Source organism: Mirounga leonina, unplaced genomic scaffold, assembly GCF_011800145.1.
Source record: "Mirounga leonina isolate KUSES-001 unplaced genomic scaffold, KU_Mleo_1.0 Mir_94, whole genome shotgun sequence".
NCBI classification, from domain to species: domain Eukaryota; kingdom Metazoa; phylum Chordata; class Mammalia; order Carnivora; family Phocidae; genus Mirounga; species Mirounga leonina.
The window spans coordinates 54,335,900-54,354,081 of NW_023270855.1; the positions used below are offsets into that span (position 1 = coordinate 54,335,900).

Below are 18,182 nucleotides of genomic sequence, written 5' to 3' on the forward strand. Positions count from 1 at the left end.
CTTCCTGGGTGCTTGCGTTGTCTGGCCCCTGCTCCCCAAATCCCAGAGCCCTGCCTTGTCAATTCCAAATCACCCCGGACAGTTTTCTCAGCGGAGGTCTCTTCCTCTCATGGGCCCCTCCCTCTGGAACCTTCCGCTGCCCCTTAGAGCCTGTTCCTCTTGGTCCTCAGCCTGTCGCACTCACTGAGCATCCACCCCACATGGGCACGTGGGCTGTCTCTCCAGCTCTGGCTTCTGGTTCTGTGTTTAGTTGTAGCTGGTCCCCCTTAGCCCATGAAGTGCTTCGCTTCCATGACTGTTCTCCAGTCCTTGAATCATCTTTGCTTCCTTTTCAGATCAGCCGGTCTGTTTTGCGTGCCTTGCCCCTAATGCTTTTGATCCCTTCTTTCACATTTTTGTTTTAAGCATCTGTCTTCTTATGGTCTCTGCCAGACACCTGGTTCCTGAAACTCGCGGGCATCCTGTGTTACCTTCTGATTCCTCTTCACGATCGATTGTTGTGTTTTATAACTTTGAATGGGGACCTGAGGCCGGCTCAGGGGTTCTGTGGGGGCCTCCTGGGCAGTCGGCTTTGCAGGCCAATCCTGCAGGTGCTTTTTGCCTTTGCTCCCTCCCACCCAGGTGGCCCAGGAGCCCTGGGCTGAGCCCGGGTTAGGTGGTTCTCAGCTGGTGGGCTCTGGCCCAACGTGGCCACGACATCCCAAACCCTTTTGTTGCTGATGTTGGCACCTAGGCCCTGTTTTTCAGCTTTCCAGCGATGTTTCTTGGGCTCCCCTTATTTCTAACAACTTAGTTATGCATTTATTTTATCTTGCGTTGCCGGCGTTCTGCCTTGGGAAGGCTTTTTGAGTTCGTGGACAGTTTCATTGAGGGAAATGGAATTTGGCCGTGGTGCCACTTTTGAACCCCTGTTCTGTGTGATCGGCTGGAGGGAGGGGGGCAGGATGTGGGGCTTCCGCCTTGCCCGAGGCTGGATACTGGGTGGAAAACTTCTCCACCCAGTTCCACAGGCCCTTGGCCGCCGAGCAGAGATGCCAGAGATGACAGGCTAATTCCTAGGAATGTCCCAGGTCCATCCAGCCTCCCTCCCCATCCTTCCGCCAGGCCTTTTGGGGGCAGCAGGAAAGCAGTGTTGCCCCTGACCCGGCGATTTTACCCCTGGCCTCCCTGCCACGGGCCTGAGGTCTGAGGCCTCCCCAACCGGGCCGGCCCATGTGCCCCAGTGGGTAGGTGCAAGGGCCTGTGTTCAGCAGCATCTGGCTTAAAATCCTGCCAGTGTTTAATTCTGGGCCACTTTGGCCAAGTGACAGTTTTGGTCTGAAGGTGGTCCCAACAAGCACCACAGTAACCACACCAGCAGGACGCAGAGTTTGGGTTACTCCCAGTCTTACTAACCTGGAAGGCGGCTCCTGAGCCTGTCTGTGCTCACCTGTGTAGGGCGAGTTCCCGAGCCCGTGTTTTCCTGGGGGAGGAGGGAGGTGACTGGCAGTTTCCAGAGCAAAGGCTCAGCTGCTGCGGGTTTGCACCCCTCCCCACAGCCCGGGGTGTACCTGCGTCGCACACATACCCCCAGCCGTGGGGAGGCATGTGCTGGTTTTTGCCCCCTGGCTGCAGGCTCCTACCTGAGTTTTCGCCCGGTCTGACCTACGTGGGATCGAGCACCTCTTAAAGCGCGAGCCCAAGCTCTTCGTGCTTCCTTTGCCTCAAAGGGAGGCTTGCTCTCGCAAGCCCCTCACTCGGGCAGCATGTTCAACACTAAACGTGCCGTCTGTCTGTCCTCAGAACCTCTGATTAGCCCCCTTTCACAGTGAGGGTGGGCCTCGTTTCCCTGAGGTCACAGGGGCTGGGCATGGAAGTCACTGGAAATTGTTGCTGCCTCTCAGACCCTGCGGGTTTACCCTCCCCTCCAGCCCTCATGCCGGGATGGGGCTGAGGTCCCAGGGGCCTCAGGTGGGCCTTCCAGAGACAGGAGTCCCTGCAGGGTGAGCTTCCTAGCCTCGTGTCCCAGTTCTTGGCTGTCCCCGGGCCTCTCCCTTTTCCTGTTTCGATGCTGGCTCAGCCAGGCCCGGAGACAGGGGCATGATGTCTTAATCCTCCAGGTGGCAGCCATGATGGAGGATCCCCGTCAGCCTGGCCACCTGCTGACCTGTCTCTCCCCACTATCCCCCTCTACCTGGTGCACGGTGTGGGGACCCCAGAGCCCTGACACCCTAAGTGGGGAGAGGGTCCCACTGGTGGGTCCTCAGTGCCCCCCCCACCTCTTTCCAGAAAGCAGGTGGGGTGGGGGACCCCGCGGCCCGCCCTGGCTTCAGCTCTGGCTGCCGCAGCCCTCGTAAATCAGGGGTGAAGGGGGTGTCGGAAATGGGTCTGCGGAATGTCTGGATGGGGCCGGGAGGGGGTGAGCACTTAACTCTTAAGAGGCACAGGGGGTGGGGCAGAGGAACTGGCCTGAGGATGCGGGGTCGTCCTGCCACTACGCAGCAGGAATGAAGAGGTTATTTCCCCCGCCCCGGCAGGGGGATAAATTGAGGGTGCGAGGCGTCCCCACCGCCACGACCCGCCCGCCACGATGGCCATGGGACGAGTCCTACTCTGCTCTCTGCTGCTCCTGTCGCTGCAGCCGGGCCTCAGCAGGGGCCCCGGGGCTCGGGGTGCTCTGGTGGCGGAGGAAGAGCTCCGAGGGACCCAGAGGCCGCAGTTGGGTAAGGACTCCCGGACCCCGCGTGGCTCCCCAACTCCTTCCTGCCCAGACGCCGCTTGCTGTCAGCTGCCCCTTGCCCCCGCAGGTGCCCGCCTGCGCCGAGCCCTGGCCAGCCCGTGCCAGCTGTGGAGCCTGCCCCTACCTGTGGCTGAGCTGGGTCTGGGCTACGCTTCGGAGGAGACGGTCATCTTCCGCTACTGTGCGGGCAGCTGCCCCCGCGGCGCGCGCACCCAGCACGGCCTGACGCTGGCCCGGCTGCGGGGCCAGGGCCGAGCCCACGGCGGGCCCTGCTGCCGGCCCACCCGCTACGCCGACGTGGCCTTTCTCGACGACCGCCACCGCTGGCAGCGGCTGCCCCAGCTCTCGGCGGCTGCCTGCAGCTGCGGCGCCTAAGGACGCCTGGCCTGGGGCCCCGCGGCTCCGCGAGGAGCTCTGCGGACTTATTTATTGGAGACCGGAGGGGAGGTGGGCTGCGGGCCGGCCACGAGGAGCATAATAAAGGAGCTGCGGCCGCAGGACTGTGTTCAGCCAGAGTGTGCCTTGACCCCACCATCTCAGCTCCCGGTGCGGGGAGGCGGGGGGGCCGGGGGGGGGGGGGCCTGGGCCGCCCCTGCTCCGCTCGGCCCCTGCGAACAGCCAGTGAGCTTGTCCACTCTCCAACTTTATTCACAAACACCGTGTCTCCGAGAAGCTGGGGGAAGGGCCTGGGGTTCAGCAGGCTGGGGGCGGCTGCCCCGGCTCCCCTGGTCCCATCCCCTCAGGGAGGGAGCGGCAGATCACAGAGATGCGTCGGCCCCGGGGAACCCGACGCTCCCCAAAAAAGGACTCCTCATCCCGAAGAATCTCATGGGAGAAGTCATAACGGGCTGAGCCCCTGCAAGAGAAAACAGGCTGTGGCAGCGTGGGGTGAGGGCAGCCCCTGTGCCAGGCGGACTGCCTGCCATGGGGGAATGATCGAGTCCGCTGGGAGGGCTGAAAAAGAGAAGGTGCTGGACATGCTAGGGGGGCATCTGATGAGTTACTGGGGCGGGGGGCTCCCTGGGTGGGCAGTACCTAAGGATGTAGAGGGAGCCTGGCTCCAGCAAGAGTTCCAGCCACTCCCCTGGCTCCTGGGTGTGCACCAGCCGCATGACGCTGGGAGAGAGTAGGGACAGACCAGCGATGGTGGCTCCACAGAACTGGAAGAGGGGACATGGTGGCCAGTCAGCTCTGGCCTGGCCGGCCCAGCCCCAGCTGGGAGCTCCAAGGCTCCGGCCTCTGCCCACCTTGATGCTGTCCACGTGCGGCTTGATGTAGCCCCGAGGTTCCAGGTCCAGCACATGCACCGGGGACAGCAGGGTCTGGCCAGGGCTAAAGGCAGCTGCTTGCACGCGCTGCAGGATGGCCCGGCTTGCCTCTGACCAGCGTGACTTTTCCGTCTCTCGGAAACCGTGGATGGCCTACACAGGGAGCTTCGGTCAAGTCAGGAAGCTCCCAGAGGGAACAGGAAAACTGAGGCACGGGGGGGGGGGGGGGGGGGGATGGAGAGGGTGGTGGGCAGAGTGCAAAGGACTGGTTTTCCCAGCATGACCTTTGACACCACCCTCAACTTACCACTTTGGTCCTATCTACCCTAAGATCCTGGGTCTCAAACCCCAACCCCTGTCCTACTAGGCCTGGCCTTACTCCTTTGCACCCGCCTTCAGGTTCCAATTCAGTCCCAGAGCTTGTCCCCAATGCTGGCCCACCGCAATATTCAATATCGTCTGTCTCGGCCCGCTCAAGTCTTCTGTCTCCGCCCCCAACTGGTGACCCTCCCTCATCTCGCTCCACACCTGTTTCGGCCCCAACCTTGCTGCTGTCCCCTAAACACCTTACAGTTCCAGGTCCGGCCTCCAGCTATGGCCAAGCCCTCATCTCCGAAGTGCTTTCCCTGCCCGCAAAGCCCCCGGGCATCAAGACCCCGCCCCCAACTACAGCCCCCTTACAACCCAGTGCCCCACCTCTGCGCCCACCTTTAACGCCACAGGCCCCGCCTCCGCCGTGGCCCCGCCTCCGCCGTAGCCCCGCCCAGAGCGTCATTCCAGGCCCCGCCCGCCCGCGGCCCCGCCCCCAGCGCCGCCGGCCTCACCGCGTCCCAGTGATCGTATTCGTAGCGATGGCGGCGCAGCTCGGGCTCTAGCTCGCGGCTCAGCGTCTCCTCCTCGGCCGCGCTTAGGAAACCTGGCCGCACCACAGCCGCGTCCCGAAGGCGGCTCAGTACAGCCGGGCCCGAGCCCCGCACCCAGCCGGGCACCGGTAGCGTCCCCAGCGCCAGCCGACCACTCCCGGCCATAACCCTGGAGCCGGGTCGTGGAAGCGGTCGGAGTCGGGGCTACGCCCCCGCCCCGAGCCATTGGCTGTGGCCGCACCGAGCCGCTTCAGTGATTGGCCTTTCCCAGAGTCCCGCCTCCCGGCCAAGGCTACTGGTTGCTGCTCGGCTCGCCCTCTCAAGCTATTGGCTTCCCGTAGAACCCACCTCTTCCCCCGCTGTGGGGCGCCGTAGATGATGGAGGCCGGGGGGCGGGGCTCGACGGCGGGATTCCGCCTGGGGTTCTGGGCCAGGGGCTATTGGAGGCTTTGGGCCAAGGCCCGGGTTGTGGAGTCGGCCGGGACTTGAGATTAAGGGAAAAGTCCGCTCAGGCTGAGAGGAAGGGGTCAAGGGCACGGGGTTCAGGGTAGTGACATCAAGGCCATGATCATGGGGTGGGGCCAAGTTAGAGGTTGGGGTCAAAGGTTGAAGCCAAGCATCACCCATGCCCCCTCTCAACTGGGTCATTCCCACCCGTGTACAAACAGGCTGGCTCCCACCTTATAAGTAAAAAAAAAACCCTCCTCTTCCTTTAAGCGTAGAATTGACAGAGCACCACTTTGCTGCCCTAGTGGATCTAGACACGGATTGTTATCTGCCCCTAACATCACAAAATGAGGGACCACGAGACTTTGGGCGCCTCCTGATGGACGTGCGCACCTCCACCTAAGAGGTCACTTGCCAAAAATGGAACCTGAATCTGATCAGACTTATCTAGGTTTATACCTCAAGTCACAGGAAATATCAAGGACAGAGGTCACAGCCCATCCTGATCCAATCATCAAAATTCAGATGGAAAGTCCCCGAGAAAAGAGAGTGAATTTCAAGGAAAGAGAAGGAAAAGAGGGAGAGATTGAGAGAGAGATTAAGGGGAAAACCCACAGTTAAAAGAGACTTTGGGATATACCTACCAGTTGCAAGGTGCACCTTATTTCGATGCTGATTCGAACAAACTAAAAACATAGAGGTAACCAGGGAGATTTGGACACTGGTTGAATATGTGACGATAGTTAAGTATTGTTTTTTTTAGGTTTGCAAATGGTATTCTGGTGGTCTTTTTAAAGATTTATCTTTTTAGAAATACATGTTGGAATATTGACCCCACGACCCCTCCAGGGACAGCCACAGGTTCTCTGCTCTCCTTATACAATGAAATTCCTTGAAAAATGTGTCCAGCTCCCATGTCTTCCCGCCCCTTCCCTCTGGGTGCACTCCAGGCTGGCTTTTGGCCCCCACAGCACTGAAAGTGCCCCTCCAGATCCAGCAGCTGGTTCTCAGCCTGACTGCTAATTTATCGACATACCGATGATGTCTTTTCCATTTTCATTCCCAACCCTCACCCCAGATTTATCCATCCCCTGGGATGTCTGAGGCACGTCAAACACTAGAAGTAAAGTGTCCAGACTCGATTCCTGATCCCCTGCCCCCGCACCTGTGCCTCCCTGCAGCCATTCCACCTGTCAGCTCTGCCTTAAAACCTGGCTAGAATCTGACCTCTCCTGGCCACCCAGCTGGGGCCGCCAACCTTCATCTGATTATTCCAAGTCTCTGAACTGGTCTCCGGTTTCCACGCTGGCTGCAGTCCTCCCAGTACTCCATGGAAGCCACAGTCTTCCTGCTTGTCATTCTTCTTAGAACCCTCCATGGCTCATCTCCCTCCTTGCTCAGATCTACCAGGCCTTTTAAGGTCTGTCCTCCTTCCTTTCTGTTCTCATCTCTCCACTGTCCCCCTGCCATTCCACTTCAGCCACGAGCGTCCTCAGGGGCCCCTCCCACATGGCAGCCACAGTCCTGCCACAGGGCCTTTGCACTTGCTATGCCCACTGCCTGGACTGCTCTGTCCCTCTCTCACCTTAAACCTTGTTCAAGCATCACCTTCCCAGCAAGGCCTTCACTGGCCACCCCATCGAAAGCTGTAACTCTCTCTCTCACACACTGCATAACTATTTCCCTGCTTTTTCAAAAACTGTCTACCTCCTCAAGAAGAAGTTCTTTGAAGACAGGGATTTTTGTTTTCTTCACGATATGTCGTGACCTCTAGAACAGTGCCTGAAATGTCCTATTTGTTCAGGAGAGTTGGCTGCAGTTAGGGCTTGGAAGGTCAGAGCCTCAGGGTCACGGTGAAAGCAGAAGAGGCCTTGTGCAGGGCACACGTGTGCGTGCCACGGTGGAGCAGGCAGGGAAGGTGACACAGGTGGGGATCAAAGACTACAAAGATTTAATTGAAAATCATAGTGTCTCATTCCAGATACCTGCCCGGAGGGGCAGCCCCAAACCCAGAGTTCCTCACGGGGCCCTTCCAGGCTCAGCAGCGAGGGGTGGGCAGGGCTGGGGCTCCAGCGTCTGACTGGCTGGCTGGCTGGCTCCCCCGACTTTCCTCTGGAGGGTGAGGTCCAGCTCTCAGATGCTTGCTGGGGTGGGCTCTGCGGCCGCCACCACCGCCGCGGGCTCCTTCTGCACCAGCTCCGGCTCGTCCTCACCGTCCTGGGGAGGGTGGACCAGAACCTTGTCCAAGATGCCAAACTCCTGGGCCTCCATGGGGCTCATGTAGCGGTCCCTCTCCATGGCCGACTCTGCCAGGGGAAGCAAGGATGTGTGGGGTTAAGGACGGATACCTGGAGCCAGGCTGGGGTCTCCGTTCTGCCACTTCTTCGCTGGATGACCCTGGCCTTCCCCTCTTGGTGCCTCAGTTTCCCCATCAGTAAAATACCCATTTCCATTTTTCTTTTTTTACTGGTTATTGATGTCTAATATACACCCAGATGGCAAGCAGACAGTGTGAATTTCAGACGGAGCATAACCCACATGGCCAGCACCCGGGCCCCCGACCGCCCCCTGCTTGAGCCTGCTTCCAGTCACTGACTCCTCCAGCCCAACAGTAATCGCTAGCCTAACGGTGGCCTGACAGCATAAATAAGCCTGCTTCTTTTTGTTTTTAAATATGTGGAATCAGGGCGCCTGGGTGGCTCAGTTGGTTAAGCGACTGCCTTCGGCTCAGGTCATGATCCCAGGGTCCTGGGATCGAGTCCCGCATCGGGCTCCCCCTGCTCTGCGGGGAGCCTGCTTCTCCCTCTGCCTCTGCCTGCCACTCACCCTGCTTGTGCTCTCTCTCTGTCAAATAAATAAATAAAATCTTTAAAAAAAAAAAAATATGTGGAATCACAGAGTATTTACTCCTTTTTCCCACTCGGCAATATGTTTCCGAGATTCAGCCCGGCTGCTGTGGGTCGCCGTGGACGGGTCTCTGTCGTTGCCGTGTGGGATTCCACGGCGTAAATAACGCACCGAGGCGCCCGTCCCGCTGCTGTTGGGCATGGGGGTGTCTCCCAGCGTGGGGCTCCTACACACAGGGCGGCCGTCCGCGTTCCTGTCCGCAGCGTTGGTGGACACGAGCACTCCCTTCTCTTGGTTACATGCGGAGCGGGGGAACCGTGGCATTTTGGGGCATTCCGAGCCTGAGCTGGGAGCGTCAGACGGCCTTCCAGAACGGTGCTGCCATCCTCAGTCCCGCCTGCCGAGGGTGAGCATTCCAGCTGCTCCACATTCTCACTGGCACTGGGTGTTGGGTTTTAGATTTTAGCTGTTCTAATGGATTGAAATGGCATCTCACTGCGGCCTTAACAGGTCTTTCTCTAAAGACTAATGATGTTATTTAAAAAAAAAAAAAAAGATGGACAAGGGGCGCCTGGGTGGCACAGTCAGTTAAGCGTCCAACTCTTGGTTTCAGCTCAGGTCATGATCTCAGGGCCGTGAGATCGAGCCTGTGTCGGGCTCCACGGTCAGTGTGGAGTCTGCTTGGATTTCTCTCTCCCTATGCCTCTGCCCCTCCCCCCACATACTGTCTAAAATACATAAATCTTAGGGGCGCCTGGGTGGCTCAGTCGTTAAGCGTCTGCCTTCGGCTCAGGTCACGGTCCCAGGATCCTGGGATCGAGCCCCGCATCGGGCTCCCTGCTCAGCGGGAAGCCTGCTTCTCCCTCTCCCACTGCCCCCTGCTTGTGTTCCCTCTCTCGCTGTGTCTCTCTCTCTCAAATAAATAAATAAAATCTTTTTAAAAATGAAAATAAAATAAGATAAATAAATCTTAAAAAATATATGTATATATTTTTAAAGATTTTATTTATTTATTTGAGAGAGAGAGTGCATGAGAGGGGGTAGGGTCAGAGGGAGAAGCAGGCTTCCCATGGAGCAGGGAGCCTGATGCGGGAGTCGATCCCGGGACTCCAGGATCATGACCTGAGCTGAAGGCGGTCGCTTAACCAACTGAGCCACCCAGGCGCCTTATTTTATTTTTAATAAATAAATTTTATTTATTTATTAATTTATTTTTGAGTAGTCTCCATGCCCAACGTGGGGCTTGAACTCCCGACCCTGAGATCAAGAGTCACGTGCTCTCCTGACTGAGCTGGCCGGGCGCCCCTAATGATGCCATTTTTAAATATCATCACTAAAGATGATGAGCAGCTATTCTTATATTTCTTGGCCATTTGGAATATTCTTTACTGAGGACCGCATTCAAACCTTTGACTTGTTTCAAGGAAGTTTTCATCAAGATTCTGCTGATTGGTCTTTTTAAAGTGCTCAGGACAGGGGATCTCCACTGGGGGTGATTCTGCCCCCCGGGGGACCCTGGGAGGCAGCTTCGGTCGTCACAAACAGAAGATGCTATTGACATCCAGTGGTCAGCAGCCAGGGACGCTGCTCCACGTCCCACAGCGGCCAGGACGGAGGATGGTCCAGCCCTGAGTGTCACAAGGCCTGCCACATATGTGTGTGTTGGTTAAAATAAAGGTGGGCAGGCGGGGGTCCACCCGGGGCAGGGGCACTCACCGATCACCTGCAGGCTCTGTTTGGTGTGCTTGGCGTAGATGCCGTAGAGCTGCTTCTTGAGTTTCATGATCTCCTCTGCCTGGATGGCAATGTCTGTGGCTTGGCCCTGGGGGGTGGCCCAGGGGCAGGTAAGAGGGAGAAGGTCAGAAGGAGCATCAGCCACTCACAGGGAGGCTGGAGAGGTCGTTCAGACAGGTGAGCGGGGCTTCTCGAGGCCCTGCACACCCTGCTGCATCTTTGCCCCCAAAACACAGGAAGTCTTCCTGTATTTTTTTTTAAGATTTTATTTATTCATTTTAGAGAGAGAGAGGTGGGGGAAGGGGCAGAGGGAGAGGGAGAAGCAGACTCCCCGCTGAGCAGGGAGCCTGATGCAATGCGGGGCTCAATCAGGTGACCCCGAGACCATGACCTGAGCCAAAATCAAGAGCTTAACCGGCTGAGCCACTCAGGCGCCCCAAGGCTTCCTGTATTAACTGCATTTTCTGCATGTGGAGCCTTGCCCCTGGGCAAGCGGATTCCTGGAGAGTGAAAGCTCCAGCTCAGCCATGAGTTTTCACGGGCAAACCAGTCATCAGTGTGCACGCCCTCAACCACCTCCTCCGTGGGGTTCTCATACTCAGGGCCACTGTCCCCTGCCCCGACCCCCCTGAGCCTGCTGAGATCATTCAAACTAGCCAGTCCTGAGCCCGCTGGCCCTGCCTCACTGTTCCTTCCTGCAGAAACCACAGTAAATTCCCTGTCCACTCCCCTCCACCCCCCACCCCACCCCCGCTCTCTGCCTCTGGAGTGACCCTGGTGCTTCCCACGTGCGCGCCCCCCCTCCCCCGCCGCCTTGGGAACTGGGAGTAACAAACCATCTTCCCAAGGCAGTCCTGTCCTGATCAGATGGCCTCACCATACACGAATCATTGTAAAACCCATATTTCAAACACTGACACTCCCCCGTGACTTCTACCCAGTCAGTCCTCCTGTCCAGACAGCACCCCCCATCCCAAAGCAGACTGCATGGCGCCGGCACTCACCCGGGCACCCCCAGAGGGCTGGTGGATCATGATGCGGGAGTTGGGGAGTGAGTGGCGCATGCCTGGGGTGCCTGCGGCCAGAAGCAGGGAGCCCATGCTGGCGGCCTGGCCCACGCACCACGTGCAGATGGGGTTCAGGATGTACTGCATCGTGTCGTAGATGGCCAGGCCCGAGGTCACCATGCCTCCTGCGGGGGGACGGGGGGAGCAGGGGGAGAGTGAGGGGCTGTGCTGTCCTGCCCGCATCCTTTCCCTAGCGAAGCCCCTGGCCTTGGGGAGGGCTTGTGTAGAGGCAGCCCCCAGCAACGGGTGACATGAACTGAGTGGGGGCAAAGAGGAGAGCGCATGCTCCAGAGTGAGCTGACTGTTGGCCCCTGTGCACATGGGCCCGGGGCGGACCCGATCTGTCAGAGTTTCAAGAGAAAGTGGAAGTCGGGGAGAGTGGTGGCCGAAAGGGAAGCTCTGGAGCCAGTCTGTCCTGGCAATGTCGTCGGTGTGACCTTGGGCAAGCTACCCAGCCTCCCAGCCACGGTGTCTCCGGCAGACCGGGGATCACTGAACACTACCTACCACCGGCAGCTGCCACGAGGACCGGATGAGTTCAGTGCCTATAAAACGCTTAAAGTACAGGGCACAGTCGGCACTCAGTCAAGATGAGGAGGGGGGACCAGCCGGTGGTGGCAGCTACCAGTTTTAAAATGCTGACCACCAGGTCAGGTTGGTAAAATGTTATGTGTGGAATCAAGGAGACAGGCTCAGCTGCCCGTTTGGGAACCTAGACTTAAAAGCAAGGAACAGGCAACTTTTGGAGGTTTGGAGACCGTTTGGGGATTCTGAAGGAAGCTCAGCACCCTTTCTTCCTCCACAGGGAGAATGTTCCTGATGGGGGGGGGTTCTCTGTCCCCCGAGTCACCTGGAGTGTCCCAGGAAGCGGCCCTGGCCCCAGGGAAGGCTCTGCTCACCGGGGCTGTTGATGTACATGTGGATGGGCTTCTTGTTGCTCTCGGACTGCAGGAACAGCAGCTGCGCGATAACCAGGCTGGCGACACTGTCGTCGATCTGCAAGTAAGCGGGGAGGGTGGGCTGGCGCAGCTGGGGGGTAAGGAGGGGCTAATGGAAGCAACTGGGAGGTGGCTGGGGATGAAGTCAGGGAACAAGGACGGGTGTCACAGCCCAAGTAAGACGGCTGCGGAGAACTCAGGTACAGGGAGGGGAGGTGGTGAGGAGTGGTAGGGCCCCACGGGGGGTTGGGCACAGGAAGGGGGGAGTCAGTGGGCTCAGGGAAAGGAAGGGAAGGGGTCAGGAGGGTTGGAGAGAGGGATCAGAGCCAGGAACGGGGAGGAGAATCACTGGTAAGGGAGGGAGTCAGAGATGGGGAAGGGAGAAGCAGAGAGTTTGAAGAAGGGGTGGGGGTGGGGGGTGGGGCCAGAAGAAGGGGCTTAAGGCTTATGTGCCCAGGAAGTGGGGTGTCAGACTCGGACCAGGCAGAGCCTTGGCAGTAAGGTCAAGGGGGAAGGGTCAAGAGTTCAAGGGGGTTCGAGGAGGAGGGGCGCGTCGAGTCTGGGCAGGCACAGGGGAGGATCCCGGCGGGGCACTCACCGGGCCCATGACACACACGATGCGCTCCCGCAACAGCCGCGAGTAGATGTCATAGGCGCGCTCGCCGCGACCCTGGGGGAGAAAGATGGCGGTGAGGGTCAGGGGCCGGCCGTGCCCCCGGCCCCGAGACCCCCGACTCGCACCCGGGGCCGAGTTCCCGCGGCCGCTGTACCGTCTGCTCCACCACGATGGGAATGAGCGGGAGAGCCCGGGCCGCCGTCGCGTGCAGGCTCCGCTGCAGGGCCAGGCCGGTCTTGGGCGTCCGCCGCGGGGAGAACCGGGCGGCGAGGCGAGGCCCCAGCGCGGGGGACCCACCTGCCGCCACCCGGGCCCCCCCAACCAATATTCCGGGCCACATCCCGCCGCAGTCCGTCCCGGCTTCCGTCCGATGGCGGAACTACAACTCCCGGTGTGCTTTGCGTCTAGGGCGCATGCTCACCGGCCGCCCACGTCCCGGGAGCCGGACGGGCATGCTTAGGGGCGGGGCGAGGGAGGGGCGGAGCCCGAAGGGGGCGGAGGCGGAGGGTCTTTAATGCGGCGAGTTCTAGTCCTCTTCCCAAAGAATTGGTTACTCCTTAATTTAAAAATCAGCTCCAGGGGCGCCTGACTGGTTCAGTCGGTGGAACGTGCGACTGCATCTGGGGGTTGTGAGTTCAAGCCCCACATTGGGCTAAAGCTTACTTTAATAATAATAATAATATAAGTAAATAAAAATCATCTCCATTGTGCCCACTCGGCTGGGGCCTAGCCGAGCTTCCAGCTTGGTGGGGCTAACTCCTACAGAGACCTTTCCATTCATCTATGGACCCCAGGCTGTGGGAGCCCAAGGATGGGTGTTGCAGACTCTGCCTGGGAGATCTGTGTGGAAAGGTTTCCTAGGAGGAGTGAGTATTGGAGCTGGGTTTTGAAGGATGGATAGGAGTTTGTTAGGTGGGGAAAGACATTCCTGGCAGGATAAGAATGGGCAAAGGGATGGAAGTAGGAAGGCTCCTGCTAATGTTTGGGACCCCTCTTTTCCTCCAAATCCGCTCAAATGCTGCCTTCTTACAGGTGTCGCCAGAGCCTAGAATGGTGCCTGGCACACAAACAGATGCTTATCAACTACACTTTGAACCAAGAGGTGATAAGGGAGGAAAGTTAAGAGCTGAGAGCTTTAGAGGCAGCTGCCCAACCTGCCAAGCTGGCTCAACCCATGAAGTGCTGTGTGATCTTAGGTGCATTGTTTAACCCTCTCTGAGCCTGAAGTTTCTCATCTGGAAGATGGCAATGATCAAACCAATCTCACAGGGAAGGATTTAAAGAGACCTGCTGCTGAAGCAACATATTGAAGTCCCCCGAGTTCAAATCTGGTCCCCATTACTTACTAGTCGTGTGTCCCTGAGCCTCCGTTTTCCATCTGTAAATAGGGATAATGATAACATACAGCCTAGGGCTGCTGTAAGGCCCTCAGATAGTAAGTGCTCAGTTTGTATTCGCTAGTGGTGGGTTTTAATTATTGCTCGTGTTAGCTAGGAACGACCGGGTCCAAGAAGTCCTCCTTTAGGAGGGTCCTTTTGAGGTGGGTTTTGACAGATAGATAGGAGTTCACCAGGCAGACAGAGCCTAAATGCTGGACGCTAACACTGATGCTGGGTGCCCTAGAGAAGGGTAGTTTTTGTACCCTCTGTGTTCACAGCGGATCCCCGTCTGCTGGGGAGAGAGAACAGGACACGGACACTCCCGCCTTATGGAATCAGGGCAGGACTGAGAGAAAGACCTGGAAGTAGAAGAGCTTGTAGGAGGCCTTGGAGGCACTCCCGCATGAAGGCCTAGATCTAGGTGTCACTGTCAGGGGTTGGGGGTGGGGGGAGCCAGTGTTCGGCCTGGGGCGTGGCATTCCCCGGTGGGGACTGCGGAGGTGGGTGGGCTGTCCCAGTTTCTGCTGTGAGTCAGGTGGGTAGCCCTGCCCAGACGGTTCCCCTAGGGCCCTGAGCTCCCGCCCTGCCCTGGGGAGAAGGGTGGGCCGTCAGCGGCTACCGCAGTCCCTCCTCCAGCACGCCCCCACACCCCCTGACCTCACCGCCTCCCTTTGTTTCACCTGCTCTACCTGTCCAGAGTTCAACTACTTTTCACCTCCTCCGTGCTGGTTACCACCGTCAGTAACAGCCCCATGTGTGTTCCAGCTTCTCCCTTGTGTCCCGGGGTTACTTCTTCATTCAGCAAGCTGAGAAAGCTTACCATATCCCTCCCCGGCCTGAAGCCCTCCCATTGGCTCCCTGTCACCCACGCTGACCTCTTCCCTCACCTACTTCCACGTTGCCTTCCCCACTTGGCTCCAGCGGTGACACCAGCCAGCTTTCTGTCCCTCAAACACACCAAGCCCCAAGCGGGCACCTGGGCTTTGCTTGCGTCCTCTTCCTGAATCTAGCTCCTTCCTGACATACAAATCCCCCCTCAAACGTCACCCCTTTAGAGAAGTCTTCCCTGATTCCCCTTGCTGATATCCCAGGCCCGCTCTGGAACCTTTGCCATGTTTAATGGCCATCCAAGGGGCACCTGGCTGGCTCAGACGGTTAACCGTCCAACTCTTGGTTTCGGCTCAGGTCACAATATCAGGGTTGTGAGATCGAGTCCTGTGTTGGGCTCCCTGCTCAGCAGGAGCCTGCTTCTCCCTCTCCCTCTGCTGCTCCCCCTGCTTGTGCTCTCTCTCTGTCAAATGAATAAATAAAATCTTCTTTTAAAAAAAGGCAACTTTTGAACAGTGCCTGGCACATCGGAGGTGCTCAGGTAGTTAACGTGTGCCTTATTCTTGCCAACTTTGTTTGCACAGTATGTTCTCCGTGAATGAATCCACGTTAGTAGGTAGGACGGGAGGGATGGAGGGGGAGTATTTTGACTCTTGGCTACAAAATCAGTCCATCCTACTAGTTTCAGGTTATTACTCTGTGGTCAGAGAGAAGCTCTGATCATTGTTACCGCTTCTTAGATGTATGCAGAACAGGCCTGTTGAAATGGATAGAAATTGAAAATTAAGAAAAGAAATGGAAAACCAAGGACTGAAGAGGCTGTGGGCAGATGGATAATCCCGTAAACAGCTCACCAACATCGCGACAACTTCTCTGGAAACAAAGTTGACACCACGTCTCAGATTCACATAGTCTACTTCTAGTTACTCCTTTTTTTTTTTTTTTTTAAGATCTTATTTATTTATTTGACAGAGAGAATGAGATAGAGAGAGAGAGCATGAGAGGGGGAGGGTCAGAGGGAGAGGCAGACTCCCCGCAGAGCAGGGAGCCCGATGCGGGACTCGATCCCAGGACTCCAGGATCATGACCTGAGCCGAAGGCAGTCGCTTAACCAACTGAGCCACCCAGGCGCCCCTCTAGTTACTCCTTTTTAGGAAATGATCAAAGGTGAGCACCAAGAGTTGGCCATAAGGCCATCTATGGCAGATCTGTTTATACACTCTGTTGTTTCAATTAGCTAGTGCTGTGTAACAAATAATCCCATACACCTAGGGGTTTCAAACAGCCCCAGCTTATTACTTCTTACAACTGGGGAGTCTGGCCTGAGCTCCTATGATTGTTCTCTATGTGGGGTTTGCTGGGGCTGGAATATCCACATGAACATTCTGCAGTCCTATCAGGAGCCTCACCTCAGCTGGCTGGGCATCTCTCTCCCACCATGTGGCTGCTTGGGCTTCCTCACGGTACGGTGGGCTTTGCATCTCACATGACAAGTGGCTCCCAAGACAGAAGAGGCAGAAGCTACTTGTCTTCTTAAACGCTTGGCCTGCAGGTCACATGGCAGGTCTTTGCCACATTCTGTCAGTCAGAGCAAGCCACATGGCCAAACCAAAATTCAAGGGGAGAGAAAGGGGACATTGACTCTCGGTGTGAGTTGTGTCAGGGGCCCACGGAATGGAAAAAATTGATGGTGGCCATCCTTGGAGACAGTCTACCGCACTTACATTAGCAAAGAATTGGAAGTGTCCAAAAGAGGGGGCTGATTAAATCATTAAAATTTTAAATTAAAAAAATTATCAAGGGCACCTGGGTGGCTCAGTTGGTTAAGCATCTGCCTTTTACTCAGGTCATGATCCTGGGGTCCGGGTTCCCTGCTCAGTGGGGAGTCTGCTGCTCCCTCTTCCCCTCCCCCTGCTCATGCTTGCTCTCTCTCTCTCAAAAATAAATTTTAAAAATCTTTAAAAAATTATCAAGTATGATATTGTGGAATATTACTGGTATTTACTTTTTTTTTTTAAGATTTAATTTGTTTATTTGACAGAGAGAGCACAAGCAGGTGGAGTAGCAGGCAGAGGGAGAGGGAGAAGCAGACTCCCCGCTGAGCAGGGAGCCCAATATGGGACTCGATCCCAGGACCCCGAGATCATGACCTGAGCTGAAGGCAGATGCTTAACCGACTGAGCCACCCAGGTGTCCTTTACTGGTATTTACTGATTGCCTACTCTGATCCAGGGTTTATTAGTTAGGTATGATGTGACAGAGGGTAACCCCAAAGTGCCAGTGACTTAGACAAAATAGGAATGTCTGTCTCTCCAAGTAACAGTCTGGAGATTGGCAGCCACGGTGGGGGGTGGCTCTGTACCATGAAGTCTCCAGAAACCTTCTTCTGGCTCGTACCTTAGCCATTTCTAGGGTCTCCAGAATCCAAAATTGGGCTTCACCTGGCACATTTTCATTCCAAGAAGCCAGATGGAGGTAGGGAAAGAAGAAGAGGCATAGGGTGCATGCCAGCCAGTCTTGAAGGAAGGCTGCTGCCCACCCCTCTGCTTTTTTTTTTGGCTACATAGCATTCCATTACATATATTTTATATATATATATATATGTATATGTATGTATATTGTATATACATATATGTTAAATATATGTGTTTTTAACTAGTTCCTAGTTGACGGGTGTCTTCATTGTGATGAATTTTTTTTCTTATCAGATTTGTCTTTTATTTTTTTTAAAGATTTTATTTATTTATTTGAAAGAGAGCAAGAGGAGAGCAAGCATGGGTAGGGGAGAAGGCAGAGGAAGAGGGAGAAGCAGACTTCCTGCTGAGCAGGGAGTCTGATGCCGGGTTTGATCCCAGGACCCTGGGATCATGACCTGAGCCAAAGGCAGATGCTTAACTGACTGATCCACACCAGGCGCCCCCAGATTTGTCTTTTAAAGAGACTCCCTGCCTTGGAGAGCCCTTGGCCTCAGTCCTGTACCCTCATCTTTATCCATACCCCCTCGATAATTTCCTCTGGTCTCTTGGCCTTAAATACCCACATATCTGATGCTTCCCAGATTGGTGTCTCCCACCCAGATATCTCTCCCAAGCTCCAGACCTCCCTCCCTCTCACCTCTTCTGGGATGTCTAATTAGGCACCAAAATGAACATGTTTGAGAGGCATTACTGATCTTCTCTCCCACATCAAAGCATTGCTCTTTCCACCCTCACATTTGCTCATACTAAAAAAGCTTGGGAGACACACTTCATTTCTCCTTCTTCATGGCACCAAAATATGTTGGCTAGTCCAGTGGGCTCAATCCTGCAAGTTTGCCCAGAGCTGATGATTCTGTAATTCTGGCACCCAGGGAGCATGGAGCAGGTGAGATTCTCCCTCCCCACCCCTGCCACAGGAATGGGTTGAAGTGAGAGGAGACCGAGGAGGGCCTGCCAGTCAGAGAATTAGGAGAGGAGTGGGAGGGGGGCAGTCACAGG

General features: G+C 56.4%; 3 protein-coding genes across 3 annotated transcripts; 1 reads left to right on the forward strand and 2 right to left on the reverse strand.

The window, feature by feature from the left end:
• Positions 1 to 1,940: 1,940 nt before the first annotated feature.
• On the forward strand, positions 1,941 to 3,225 carry PSPN (persephin). Its single transcript, XM_034996547.1, has one exon. It carries the CDS (start codon positions 2,570 to 2,572, stop codon positions 3,092 to 3,094), a length of 525 nt encoding a protein of 174 aa, XP_034852438.1. The 5' UTR covers positions 1,941 to 2,569; the 3' UTR covers positions 3,095 to 3,225.
• A 121-nt stretch (positions 3,226 to 3,346) lies between these two features.
• Positions 3,347 to 5,079, reverse strand: ALKBH7 (alkB homolog 7). Its single transcript, XM_034996545.1, has 4 exons — positions 4,812 to 5,079; positions 3,967 to 4,140; positions 3,755 to 3,879; positions 3,347 to 3,575 (listed from the first exon to the last, which is right to left on the reverse strand). Exons 1-4 carry the CDS (start codon positions 5,013 to 5,015, stop codon positions 3,413 to 3,415), a joined length of 666 nt encoding a protein of 221 aa, XP_034852436.1. The 5' UTR covers positions 5,016 to 5,079; the 3' UTR covers positions 3,347 to 3,412.
• Positions 5,080 to 7,225: 2,146 nt separating this feature from the next.
• Positions 7,226 to 12,885, reverse strand: CLPP (caseinolytic mitochondrial matrix peptidase proteolytic subunit). Its single transcript, XM_034997204.1, has 6 exons — positions 12,654 to 12,885; positions 12,482 to 12,553; positions 11,845 to 11,941; positions 10,883 to 11,070; positions 9,861 to 9,966; positions 7,226 to 7,603 (listed from the first exon to the last, which is right to left on the reverse strand). Exons 1-6 carry the CDS (start codon positions 12,837 to 12,839, stop codon positions 7,431 to 7,433), a joined length of 822 nt encoding a protein of 273 aa, XP_034853095.1. The 5' UTR covers positions 12,840 to 12,885; the 3' UTR covers positions 7,226 to 7,430.
• Positions 12,886 to 18,182: the final 5,297 nt, after the last annotated feature.